The sequence below is a fragment of the Aquarana catesbeiana genome, linkage group LG10 (genome assembly GCF_042186555.1).
Source record: "Aquarana catesbeiana isolate 2022-GZ linkage group LG10, ASM4218655v1, whole genome shotgun sequence".
Taxonomy (NCBI): domain Eukaryota; kingdom Metazoa; phylum Chordata; class Amphibia; order Anura; family Ranidae; genus Aquarana; species Aquarana catesbeiana.
In genome coordinates, this window is record NC_133333.1 from 55,641,707 (window position 1) to 55,656,356 (window position 14,650).

General features: G+C 41.5%; 1 protein-coding gene across 4 annotated transcripts in view; it reads left to right on the forward strand.

Moving 5' to 3' along the window:
* Positions 1-14,650, forward strand: part of FUZ (fuzzy planar cell polarity protein) — a 114,913-nt gene that overhangs the window by 70,828 nt on the left and 29,435 nt on the right. For all 4 annotated transcript variants that reach the window (XM_073602213.1, XM_073602212.1, XM_073602214.1 and 1 more), the window contains 2 exons: positions 3,879-3,958; positions 11,097-11,195. In XM_073602213.1, coding sequence (XP_073458314.1) covers positions 3,879-3,958; positions 11,097-11,195 — 179 coding nt within the window. The remainder of the gene's footprint in view (positions 1-3,878; positions 3,959-11,096; positions 11,196-14,650) is intronic.

Below are 14,650 nucleotides of genomic sequence, written 5' to 3' on the forward strand. Positions count from 1 at the left end.
GCTAAAACGCCAAGTATTTTGGCATACTTTTATATCAAATATATCAAATACTTAAATGTGGCCAATCCAACTTTGTACATAAGAAGAAAATATTACCATATACAAAAGTACAAAACAATTACAAAGACAGTCCACATGATATAGACAGCATCATATAGATCAGGGGTGTCCAACTGGCGGGCAGCATGTGACCCAAGAGCGTTAAGCATGCGGCCCGGGGAATGTCTGGAGGGATGCCGTGCAAATATAGCAGCTGCGACACCTTGCATGGACAGGCCAGTCCCATTCATTACTGGAGGGATGGCGGGGATGCTGTGTTTGCAATAGCAGCCACTGACAACAAGCCTGGCACACGCACATCTAGAGGGATGCCAGGGCTGCCCTGTTTGCAATAGCACCAGTAGCAGTGAATGCAGGGAACCCTGGCTAGCTCCTGGCAAATAAATGCCTCAATGGTTGGATCTAGGGGGGTGCCCCCCCTTTCAGTTGCACTCTTGCCCATAATCCCACGCTCATCCTCACACAGCACATAGTTGAAATCCCATTTGTGATCTGTCCGACTTTTTTTGCTCATCCGCTATCCTTAAACTGGGCGCAAACACTTTTTTTTTTTTCATTAAACACAGCTTGCCAAACAAAACAAACTGACAGATTGCCGTACTAACACAAGTTATGTTAGTGCGGCTACCTCCCCCACTGTGCTATTGTGTTCTGACAGGGGGACTGCCCCCCTGCCAAAACACACTAATCAGAGTTCGTAGCCATTAGCTGCCAGCACTGATCGGATGCTGGTTTTCCTGCATGCCTGTTCGACAGAAACCAGTTGTAAGCCCGGCATGCCAGACAGGCAACTGTATACACATACCGAATGTCATCCGGTTCCCGCTGAACCAGCTGATATTTGGACCGTGTGTTCCCGGCTTTATTGTTAGTGTATTTATCCCACTGTGGCTTAGGAAGGTCATCAGGTTGGGCACCCCTGATATAGATGGATTTTCCTTCAAAAATATTATTTTTTTTGCCATTGGTTGAAATGCATAACAACATGTACTCCCAGTATTTTGCCAATTCAACTGAACTGTAAGGATTAATCAATCGTAGTGTAATACATTTGCAAACCTTAATAAAGCTTGTATATTGCTTGGTATTGCTAATTGTGCAATTGTGAGGGAATCTTAACATACAATTAAAATGAATGAAATACAGACAGCGCTTGCTTTTTATTCATTCATATTCACACACTTCAATTAGTCCCTAACGACTGAGACCGGCGGCTTTCAACTTCCCTTTTGGAGTGATATACACATACACCACATTTTACATTCCATTGCAAGCCCTGCCTGATTCATTCATATACTGACGACTTTTGAGGACTACTGTCTAGATGGCGGACCGCTGAAGCCCTGCCTGATTCAATCATACACTGACGACTTTTGAGGACTACTGTCTAGATGACGGACCACTGACGCAAGTGCTATCAAAAAACCTATGCTTTGCTCAACTCCCCAACCGAACAACCACACTTGTCTTTCCTACAGAAATGGGAAGCTGACCTGACACACACCTTCACGGTGACCCAAAAACAATTATAAACTCCTAACCAAATGGTACTATACGCCACAGCTATTGCATAAATACTATCCTAAAACAACTGACAGGTGTTGGAGATGCCAGGCGGATAGAGGAACGCTCATACATATTTTTGGGGATTGCCCATTACTAACCCACTTCTGGACAACTGTATGAACTATTACACAAAAATCTACAGACTATCAGATCCCTGATGACCCGGCTTCTTCCTACTCAATGTTACCAAGACCCCAGCAAAGCAATATAACAAATCTATAGTACGGCATTTACCTAATGCAGCCAAATTCTGTATTCCTCTATTGTGGAAGATGCATACAACTCCATCCATGGCTGCGCAAGGTAGAAGATATAAAAAAAACTAGAAGACTTGGTTCTTACTGCACAAAATAAAGAGGAGAGGCATTCAAAGGCATGGAGGCTATGGAACGTGTTCATTTTGTCTGATGAGGGGATATCTTTACTTGAGCCATAGACAAACTGTTGATACAAGCCCTGGATGAGTGCACTTGGAGCTCAAGTCCATAGCTGTTGGAGGTCTTTTTTTTCCCCCCTCTCCCTCCCATCTCTCTGTCCCTCCTATCTCTCTGTTCCTCCTATTCTTCACTTATTTTCTTCTTTCACTTACTACTCTTCTCTTAGTGCTACTTTTTCTCCCCCTTTTCGCTCTTAGGAGAATTTAATAACTCAGGGAACTAATGATTCAGACATGGTCATAGGGGAATATCTTGTGATTTATTGTTCAGCAAACCTGGATACTGGTATTCAGGGCTTTTTTTCAGCAGGAACTAGGGGGAACTCAGTTCCACCACCTCTGGCTCAGTTCTTCTGCTCCCTGCTCACCACTATCACTTGGTAACACTGAAGCACAGCTTCTGCATTTACCAGTGATAGTTTATTCCCCAGTAGCTCCCATAGGTCAGATCTCCTGTGCAGATCCCACTGAGTGCCGGACAGGCACAAGGGAGATACAGAACAGGTGCCCAGGGTTTAGTTCACCCTCTGTGGTCTCCATTTTTTCCTTGGTGACAAGTTGTTGATGCTCCTACTGCATGATCTCCCTTGCAAGTGACTGTAGTATAGTATAGTATGCAGGGAGGTACTACAGCCGGGTAGGTGCTTCAGCTTAATATTGCAACAAAGGCAAAAAATATGACAGATGGTGGAGCTTTTAAGGAGGGGGGAGAAGATGAGGGAAGTGGAGGGAGGGGTTGTATGCACTATTTGATGCCATTTGGCAGGTATGTGTGTGTGGCAGAATGGTTGAATTCCTGCACCTATTCTCTGAGAGAAAAGCCCTGCTGGTACTAGTTAACAGATTTGTTTTTGTTTATCTGTTCCTTGTATATTCGTCACCTGACTTGACTGATACCACGTTCGACTGCGCTACATATTATGACATGTGCAATGGACCATGACCTCCTTATTTTTTTATCTCATTGATGTATTTGAATTTTATATTTGAAAAAAAAAAAGGAAGTATGAGTGCAAAAAAATCACTTTAAAATATCCCGGGACGTTTTCCACCTTTTTTTGTGCAGTAAGAACTCACTTTGCAACATGGTCCTGAGGCACCTTCCATAACTGGTCAATGCAACCCCTAGTTTTGACATTAAAAATACAGGAAGAAATATTGCTAAAAAGGCTACCCATGTAGATGTGATTGTGAAACTTTTTAGACATGTACTAAATGCTTCCTGATGACTTTCATGCACCCTTTCTGAGTGGCATAACGTGGGTGGAAGGAAAGAAAACCGCTCATCAACACACCCCCCCCCCCCCCGACTGACTGTGTTGATGGGGGGGAATCCCTTCTGCAGTGCTATTGTGTTCTACTGGCAGGAGCCTTCATGGCCGGCAGAACAATGATTACTGCAAGCAGTTATAACCGCCGGCAGTAATCGCATGTAAAAAATCTGACAGGCTGGTTGTACCCAAGTGCAACCAGCCTGCCCATACATTGATTGAATCTTGGCCAGCCCAACCGGATGAGAATCAATCCATCTATGGCCGGCTTAAGGCTGCTGGTTTATTAAAAATATTTCTACTATACACTATTTTTACTATAAACTTTGATTCTGCCCTCCACAACAGTCCCAGTTTCTTATGTTGCCCCTTGGGAGAATTTAATTGCCCATCCCTGAAATAACTGGTGGGTAATTTAAACCACTTGCGTTGTCCCAGCTAATAAGTCAGTTCTTGGTAGAGTTTCCCCTGGAAATATTGATGTAACTGATTCTTTTTTTTTGCATGAATGTCTAATGTGTGTCTTTATGTTTGTTTTATTGTAGCATCTTGCTGGTCAATCAGGATTTGAATAAAAGTTTATATACTGTGCAAGTTCATCCTACTGAGGACATGCAAAGATCAGGTGAACCAATATTAGTTCTCTTTTAAGATGATGTGCCTGTTTAGTAACTCCTTTGTAACATGATGAAGAATACCAGCTGTGCACAGACAGTAGCCCAACCTACAGAAGTAAATAAAGCCTGCTGATGGAGTGCTTTGTACTGTTTGTAGGAATTTTGTTAATTGTGCTTTTGAAAATGCTGTATTGTTTGGACTATTTACTTTCACATTTCTGGACGCTGGATTTAATTAGAAAGATGGATTAAAGGGGTATTAAACCCAAAACATTTGTTTATATTGTAGCTCACCGATTCTTAGATCTAATGGTTGCCTTCATATTTTTTTTTTTTTTTTTAGGATTTCTTAAATTTTCATCAACCAGTAAGTCTGTTGTTTTTCAACACAACAGGCTGTTCTGCAGATCTATCAGTTATAGGGATGAGACAAACCATTTACCACTTACAGGAGTTCCAACAATGCTCAGTTTTTATCTATTTATGTAAAACCTTTATCTCCAAAGAGAAAAAAAATGCTGGAGCTGGGGTTTGGCTTCAATTTTAGTGTATGTAAATCTGCTAGTCCATCTAACACTCCCCCCAGACTGACAAAGCTGCTGTCTAAAAGCAGAGTGGGAGCACGCTAATACAGGAGGTGTGTTTATGGCCAGATCATCAGGTGAAAACTGCCTAAAAAAGCATAAAAAATAAAACGAATGCAGCCACCACATCAAACGATTGGTAAGCTGCAATATATTACATTTTTTGTGTTGGGTTTAATACCCCTTTAAGAAATGTCCTAGTTTTTCTGCCAACCGAAATCCAAAGCTAATGTGAAGCATCAAGTCTTTTTGTGTTCTGGCTTGCAGTACTGTATATTCTGAGACTTGCAGGGTCACATTTCTTGGGATCCAGATTTACTATTTTATCTGAATTAATTAATATATATATATATATATTCTGACATGGGGTAGTTAGCTCTCATGGTAGATGTGTTTTATGAAGTGAATCCTCGGCAGACAGGTACTATATTTAAGGGCCTGGTAGCCCACTTTTATTAAAACGTCAGAAAGCAAAACAACACTCCAAGATAAAGTTTCCCACGCAGGGGATTTTCTCCGGCTTCAGCAGAATACAAACACTGTAAGATGCCGTGCCACCTGGCTCATAAGCTCACTCGGCTTTAGCTGCAGTATCACGCTGCACCTCTTACCTTTGACTGTGACTGTGTTGTCCAGCTCTCCTGGATACTTTGCTCTCTTAGCCTTTAGTCGCAGCACCCTGCTGCACAACCCACCTCTGGCCTATGGATTGAGGTTCTCTTGACACCCTGATAGGAGCCGACCTGACTCCTGGAATGAGATCCCTTGGCTTATGGCTGGGGCCCCCTGACCTCTGGGTGAGACCTTCCATTTCCCACACTGTTAGCTGTCTCCAAACTGGAAGCTCTGAGCTATCCTCTAACCGGAGTAAGAATGGGCTTGGGCGTGTTCGGATTGAACCCGCCAGAAAGCTGGCACTGCACACTGCCAATCATAGGCAGTGTGTGTATGTGTGCAGTTGCCAGTCGGGAAATGCCTCACTGCCTATGATTGGCGGTGTGCAGTGATGGCTTCCTGGTGGGCTCGATCCGAACATGCCCGAGTGGGAGTATGTAACGACCCTGCACACCTGTGTACCTGTGCAAAACCCAGACACAGAGTTGAATGTTCCGATCCAGATCTACAGAATCTGGAGAAAGCTAAATACACAGCTTTACTCTGCCTAGGCCTCTCACTGTCACAACGTAAGAATGCTTTCAAAAACATACATTAAAGTGATTGTAAAGGAAAATTTTTATTTTTTATATTACTTTCCTGCTCTGTGCAGTGGTTTTGCACAGAGCAGCCCCGATCCTCCTCTTCTCAAGTTCCACGCTGGTGCTCTTCGCCCCTCCCCCTTGCCGAGTGCCCCCATAGCAAGCTGCTTGCTGTGGGGGCACTCATGCATGTTCGCTCCTGAGTCGGCACTCTGCGTTCATAAGACAAGGCACAGCTCAGCCCTGCCCCCTCGCTCCCGCCTCGCTGGCTGTGCGGGAGAGCCTCGGGTCTCGTGCACATAGCTGGATTGAAATCGGGCTCAGGTGTGTATTTGGAGGTGGTGGTGGTGGGGGCTGCACACTGAAGTCTTTTTATAATGCATGAAGGTAAAACACTTTCAGCCTTTACAACCACTTTGTTTACTTATTCTTACCAATGTACAAAATGAAAAGTGAGCGATCAGAATAAAAATCTAAATCAAATCAACATCTGGTGTGACTACCCTTTTGGCTTCAAACCAGCACCATTCTTTTAGGTACACTTGCACACAGTTTTTGAAGGAACTCGGCAGGGGTTGCTCCAAACATCTTGAACTAACCACAGATCTTTTGTGGAGGCGGTGGTTTCAGCGGGGGGCATCGATGGTTTCAAAACACTATTAGATAAGCACCTGAACGACCACAACATACAGGGATATACAATGTAATACTGACATATAATCACACACATAGGATGGACTTGTGTCTTTTTTTCAACCTCACCTACTATGTAACTATGTAGAGTCTGTCTCTTCATGTATTCCCAGGCAGACTCCACGATGAGAGATCAGGACTTTGCTGTTTTTAAGGCAAAGGTTGGTCACACCAAATGTTGATTTGATTTCTCTTCTCTTTGTTGACTTTCCATTTTTTATTTAATTAAACTATTAACACTTCTATTTCTGAAAGCATTCTTAATTTACCACACACACCTGTCCAAAACTTTGGCACAGTACCGTGTTAAACAAACACACACACAATTTATTTGAAAACAGAACATGGATGAATAATAACAATTAAAAGGGCTGGCCATAGTTATTTACTTGCTGAACACAAGTTGGAAAGCCCAGGCAGTTGGTCATGGGACCTCTGCTTACATGGAATATGAGAGTAAGGGACTGACTGATTACATGAACAAAAGCCTTAAGAAATGTGACAGGACTGGAGGCAGCCTGGAACATTTTCTTCAGAAAAATTAATTACATCAGCCTTTGTTCAACTTTCCATTCCATCCTACACGTTTTTGCTTGGTCAGGTGTTGCTGGGCTCCTTAGAGGAGGTTTTTACAACAGTTATGCAAGATTTTATGACCCAGCTAATCCCTGACCCTGACCTCAGAGGCAGAAAACCTGCTAAATTGCCTTCTCTATAGGCTCAATGACTGATCTGCCTGTGACAGTGGCTGTTTCTGTTTCAGTTTCAGCCCTTAGTGATGTAATCTGCTATACTCTAAAACTAGAAAATCAGCCTGTCTCTTCTGGTAGTGCTGTATCGGGTTCTGTGTCTTACTGGGCCACTAAGGGCCTTCTCTACACACCCTCTAGTTACATAGTTGGTAAAGTTGAAAAAAGACACAAGTCCAACCTGTGTGTGTGCGCTTTTATGTCAATACTACATTGTATATCCCTGTATGTTATTGTCGTTTAAGTGCCTATCTAATAGTTTTTTGAAATTATCTATGCTCTCTGGAAACCACTGCTTATGGAAGAGCATTCCACATTTTTACCGATCTTACCATAAAGAAAATGTATATGCAAATATCGCGCTGTCAAAAGAGAAGTGTGTAAGCAGCTAACACATACAAGTGACCTGGTCTTGTAAAAAAAGCAATATAAAGAAAAAGTGTAGCGCTACCATAGACATAGTCTGTAACCATATTCATGGTTAAGCCCAAAAAATAAATCACATAAACATATATAAATTCCTGTGACAAGAAAAAATATTTTAAAGTCCATAGTGTAAAAAGAACAATATTAGTATTTTACACTACGGACTTTAAAATATTTTACCTTACCATAAAGAACCCTCTACGCAGTTTAAGGCATAAACCGCTTCTCTTCTAATTTTAGTGAATGGCCATGTGTCTTTTTAAATTCCCTTTCACTGAAAAGTTTTATCCCTATTGTGGGGTCACCAGTACAGTATTTGTACATTGAAATCATATCCCCTCTAAAGCGTCTCATCTCTAGAGAGAATAAGTTCACTGCTCGTAATCTTTCTTCATAACTAAGGTCCTCCAGTCCTTTTATTAGCTTTGTTGCCCTTCTCTGGACTCTCTCCAGTTCCAGTACATCCTTTCTGAGGACTGTTGCCCAGAACTGGATGGCATACTCCAGGTGCGGCCAGACCAGAGTCTTGTAGAGTGGGAGCCACAAGTAAATGACAAAACAATATTGGCGCACAGGAGCTCTAGGAGCAGTGGGTATGGACTGTAGTTGGGGTATATATATATATATATATATATATATATATATATATATATATATATATATATATATATATATATATATATATATATATATATATATATATATATATATATATATACACATATATACACAGTTTTTTTTGGGGGGGGGGGGGTAAATATAAAGAACTAACCCCTCTTAAAACTGGGGTTGTAGCTGTGTTCAGAATTAATCAATCACATTCAAACTCATGTTAAATAGGAGTCAGTACACACCTGCCATTATTTAAAGTGCCTCACAGCCTGGTTTTATCTTGGTTGACGGAAAGATTGTCAGAAGTCCTCATGCTCATAACAGAGCAACAAAAAAGCAGAAACACACAGGACTTAGTGCTTTGGAGAGAGATAAGAAAACACTACAGATATGTATGTGCTTAGGTCAAGTTTAATGAATCAGGTTTACATCCACTTTAAGAACAAAAAAAAAATTTAAAGCAGAAGCAAATACTGGATCTTTCCACAGTCCAGCCCAATAAAATCAAAGCTTCTAGTCTCAGTCTCTCTCTCTCTCTCTCTATGTGATGACTATGAAGGTAGCGACTTTTGCCGCAGCAACTTATTTCTTCACAGCAATGCACAAACTGATTGAGGTTGGGATACTGTGCATATGTGACCTTACACAGCTACAGCAAGGAACAATTTAATCTGCATTGAATGAGCACAATATTCCCATTGTCTTGGAGTACTGTAGAGAAATTCAGTAATGCAAGCACTGTAACCATGAAATGGATTATTCCACGTTATTCACAGTTTAGGACAAGGTGGGGCAAGCCTAAATTATGTGCTTCTAGGGTAGAAACGATTGTGCTTTACGGTTTTTCTTTTTTATGCTTCGTGAGTAAAACTGTGTATCAAGTATCAGAAGGTCAATTTTAGAAACCATAGTTGTTTTCCACCTGCCACCAGTCAGGTTTAAATCTTCCATGGACTATTGCAAATAGGGGATAAAGGGTTTAAATTTGGTTGATGGCTCTGAAGTGCTATGGACAGGTCCTAATTCTGATTACTGTAATAAGTAGGGCCTATTGCCTTCTAGAATCACTGAAACCAACCAAACTGGAGTTGGAGAAATGATGTTTGAATCTTACTGGGTGTATTGGAATATGTAAGGTGTTTGAGATGATTTCTACCCAGATATTTAGATTTGTTTTAGGGTTAAAGTGGTTCTAAGGGTTTTTGCTGTCATACATTCTATGCCTTTAGTATGCAGCTCCCCCTGCAGCCCCTCCCCCCCTCAATAACCCATGTCCAAACGCGATCCAGCAATGTGCATCTCCCGCGGGTCTCTGCCTCCTGATTAGCTGAGAGAGAGCCATTGACTCCCGGTGCTGTTAATTACAGCTCACAGCCAGTGAGAAAGGAGCAGGGGCGGGTTGAGCCCTGTTATGTGTGTCTTATGGACACATGGAGCAGGGCTCAGGAGCGAGCATGCACGAGTGCCCACATAGTAGGCAGCTTGCTTTGGGGATACTTGGAGAAGAGAGGCCAAGAGCGCCGGCAGGGGACCTGAAGAGGAGGATCGGGGCTGCTCTGTGCAAAAACATTACACAGAGTGGTAAGTATAACATGTTTGTTGTTTTTGATACTTAGCTTCTGAGAAAATGTAAAGTAATGCATTTGGGAGCTAAAAATATTAATTCAAGTTACTCACTAGGGTCTGGGGCATTTGAGGATAGAAAAGGATCTGGGGGTCCAAGTAGATCAGACACCAGTAACAGCATACAATTCCAAGCTGCAGCAAGCAAGGTCAGCAGACTACTAGTACGCATTAAAAGGGTATTTACTCAATAAATAAAACTAGAGTTCTACCACTTTACAAAACTCTGGTCCAGCCACATCTTGAATATGACGTCCAGTTCTGGTCACCAGTCCCCGGGAAGGATTTGCTGGAACTGGAGAGAGTGCTGAGAAGGACAACAAAGCTAATAATGGGGACGGAGGACTTCAGTTATAAGGAACGACTACAAACATTAAACGCCTCCTCTACAGGTTGAATAAGTTTAAAGTTGTAAAGGTTCATTTTTAAATTTTTTTATTGAATATAATAAACATCTTATACTTAACCTACTTTGTGCAGCGTTTTTGCTCAGAGTGGCCCCAAACCTCCTCTTTCTGGAGTCCCATGCCAGCATTTTCGGCTCCTCTTCCTCCCTTCCTAATACCCCCATAGCAAGCTGCTTGCTATGGGGGCAATCTTGTGAGCTTGATCCCAAGCCTGGCTGTGTGAGTTTATTGACACGCACAGTGCTGCTCAGCCCTGCTCTCTGCACATAGTATTTGATTAACAGCAGCAGTAGCCAATGGCTCCCGCTACTGCTTGGGTCCCTGTGAATAGAGAGAGAGCAGAACTGCTATTCTCAAGCTTTTAGGGGGGTTGGGGGAAGGTTGGTTTTTTTACCCTAATCTAGAGAATACATGAAGGTAAAAAAAAAAACAAAAAAAAAAACTGAAGCCTTTACAGACACTTTAAGAGGGAATATGATAGTGATATACAAAATTTTAAATGGTGACTCTAGCATTGGGAAAAAGCTTTTATAATCATAGAAGACATGCTGCCACACAATGAAGTAAGATGAGAACCAGTTCAGTCTTAAACTGCGTAAAGGGCTCTGTTAAAGCAGTAAGGATGTAGCATAACCTTCCACAGTTGGTGGGGTCAGTGGGGAGTTTAGACGAATTTAAAAAAAAATTGGACGTGTTTCTTAGCAAGCACAGTGTACAGGGATATTAAGAATGGTAGTGACATACACACACTCAAGTTGAACTAGATGGACTGGTGTCTTATTGTGTAACATCAATCTGCATATCAAGATCCTTGCTTCAAAAATGTTTAGATTTATATGTTGGATTTGTCTTATAGATATGAAATGTATACTGGAACAGCGACGGGCAGCTCTCCGTTCATTTTATACTCTTGCCATGTCACGTTATTTCCGTCCAGACCACCACGATGGGAAAAGTGAGTTTTGCTTATCAAACCATTTATTTTAGTACTAACTGAATGTTTTTTTTATTAATATTCCACAGCTCTAATACACTTACATGATATCGTAATACAAAAAAAACTAAAAGAACAATTGATGCATAAACAGAACTTTATGTACCATATGGTATGGACTTTGTTAAAATATAAAATTTACATATATTACAACACAAAGCCACATCTTATTTTTACCACTTGCCTACCGCCGTATTGTAATATGACGGCCGCAGGAACCCTTCGTCCCTCCGGGCGGCTGTCATATGACGTCCTCGGCTTCCAGGCATTGCGGAGAGCGCACGACGCGTCACTTGGGGACCCGATGCACGTGCCCGGCGGCCGTGATGTCCACCGGGCACCTGTGATTGCTCATCACAGAGCAGGGACGTGGATCTGTGTGTGTAAACACACAGATCCACGTCCTGTCAGGGGAGAGGAGAACTGATCATATGTTCCTTGTATATAGGAACACCGATTGGTCTCTTCCTCTCATCAGTCCCCTCCCCCCACAGTTAGAATCACTCCTTAGGACACACATTTAACCCCTTGATTGCCCCCTAGTGTTAACCCCTTCCCTGCCAGTGACATTTATACAGTAATCAGTGCATTTTTAAAGCACTGATCGCTTTATAAATGTCAGTGGTCCCAAAATAATGTCAAAAGTATCTGATATGTCCGCCGCAATGTCACAGTCACGATAAAAATTGCAGATCGCTGCCATTAGTAGTAAAAAAAAAAATGTAATAATAAAAATGACATAAATCTATCCCCTATTTTGTAGACGCTATAACTTTCGCGCAAACCAATCAATATACTTATTGCGATTTTTTTTTTTTTTTTTTTTTTTTTTACCAAAAATATGTTGAAGAATACATATCGGCCTAAACTGAGGAAACATTTTTTCTTTTTTTAAAAATTGGGATATTTATTATAGTAAAAAATATTGTGGTTTTTTTTTTTTTTTTTTCAAAATTGTCGCTCTTTTTTTGCTTATAGCGCAAAAAATTAAAAATGCAGAGGTGATCAAATACCACCAAAAGAAAGCTCTATTTGTGGGAAAAAAATGATCAAAATTTAAATTTAAAAGAAATTCTAGTACACTACAGTTCTCGCTGTCTAGTGACAACACAAGATTATATGCACACTTGGACGCCCTTCCTTAAAAAAAAAACAAAACAAAAAACATAGGAGTTGATTTACTAAAACTGGAGAGTGCAAAATCTGGTTCAGTTCTGCATACAAACCAATCAGCTTCCAGTTTTTTTTTGTCAAAGCCTAATTGAACAAACTGAAGTTAGAAGCTGGTTGGTTACTATGCGCAGCTGCACCAGTTTTAGTAAATCTCCCCCCTACTGTCTGTTCTTTTCAGCTCATTGACTTTTGACTCCTATTTCTTAGAATACCCTATCTGAATTTTTTTGCATAGTGATTGTTAGAACAATCTGAAGGTTTTCTTTGCACGACCTAAGATTATAATCCTTTTGTACAATTTCGCACTCCATAACTGGAGTACAATTCCATAATTACTTCTTAATTAAATTGATGCCTTTGATAGTTACTAATGCCCTGATGCTTTTCAGAGACCTGCCAATCTGATCAGAAAAACATAGCTCTACCATCTGTGTACTAAGCTCTACTAAGGCTGGCCATACTATATACAATTTGCTTATTCAATTTCCTTTAGATTTACCTTCAACTATGTAGTGCAAGAGCCTACCTGATTGCATACCAATTGAAAGTGTTTAGATTTGACCTCATATTATATGGTTTTGGTAAATCTACCAGAAAATGGTATAATGTATGGCCAGCCTTATGCCCCGTACACACGGTCGGACTTTGTTTGGACATTCCGACAACAATTCCTAGGATTTTTTCCGACGGATGTTGGCTCAAACTTGTCTTGCATACACACGGTCACACAAAGTTGTCGGAAAATCCGATCGTTCTGAACGCGGTGACGTAAAACACGTACGTCGGGACTATAAACGGGGCAGTGGCCAATAGCTTTTATCTCTTTATTTATACTGAGCATGCGTGGCACTTTGTGCGTCGGATTTGTGTACACACGATCGGAATTTCCGACAACGGATTTTGTTATCGGAAAATTTTATATCCTGCTCTCAAACTTTGTGTGTCGGAAAATCCGATGGAAAATGTGTGATGGAGCCTACACACGGTCGGAATTTCCGAAACAAGGTCCTATCACACATTTTCCGTTGGAAAATTTAACCGTGTGTACGGGGCATTACTCCGCTTTGTTTACACATAATATTCTCTAACGTTTCTGGTCATAGTAGACTTTTATGACACTTTAAAAAAGAAAAAAAAAAAAAAAGATTATAGCTTATTTGCTTTTAAAATGCATTTTCTATGACACTGATGGAAAACGTTTTTGAACAGCAACATTTTAAACTGTTTTAAACAAAGTATTTGTAGCACTCTTTAAAGAGCGAGCATAGCACACAAGGGCGGCGGGGACTGCTCTTGCACTGGGAGGATCGACAGATTGGGTATATCTCCCTCTGCCATCCCCTATACAAAAACAAACAGTGCCCCCACTGCATGGGAAAATACAATTTTTGCCTGGAGTTGTTCTTTAAAGGCTTGGTCTGTTTAGTAGAAAAGTTCTTTTCACTCTCCTCAGGTGTAACCTTCCAAACCAAGGTTTAACACCTTTTAGTTTCAAGCCCTGGACTCCCAAGTCCACCAAGCCTGCCTAATGAAGGGGAGCCCCCACTCATTTTAGTGGGGGGAACATTTTTTAGTGTATGAGCCAGTCTAGATCGGATATGTCCCAAACCTTTGGGTCCAGTCTGTCCATTCAAAGGGTTACAAAATAGAGATTCTTTCTCCGTCCCCTCTTCACTTTTTGCTTTACAATCTGCAAGTTTCAGATGGAAAGAAAATAGATTTAAAGTGGTTGTAAGGGCACAAGGTTTTTTACCTTTATGAATTTTATGCATGAAGGTAAAAAAAACCTGTGAGCAGCAGCCCGTGAGCCCCCTCTCAATCCAGTGATGTCCACGAGAGCCTTGCCTCTCTGGGGGCCTCGCACTCCTGATTGTCTCACTGGCTGTGATTGACAGCAGCGAGAGCCAATGGCTGCTGCCAAAAGCCAATAAGGAGACGGAGGGGACAGGGCTGAGTCATAGCTGCATGTGTGAATGGACACACAGAGCCATGGGTTGGGAGCCTGGCAGGAGGGAGAAGCCAGGAGCGCCTGCATAGGACCCGCGTAGAGGATGATCCAGGCTGCTCTCTGTCAAACCACTGCATAGAGCAGGTAAGTGTAACAAGCTTGTTGTTTTTAGAAAAAAAAAAAAGAGGTTTTCGTATTCCTTTAATGATGGCTTTGCACCAGCTTTGGGCACAAGAAGTAGTAGTACCAGTTCCTTCAGAAGATTGCTTTCAAGGTTTCTATTCATGCCTATTCA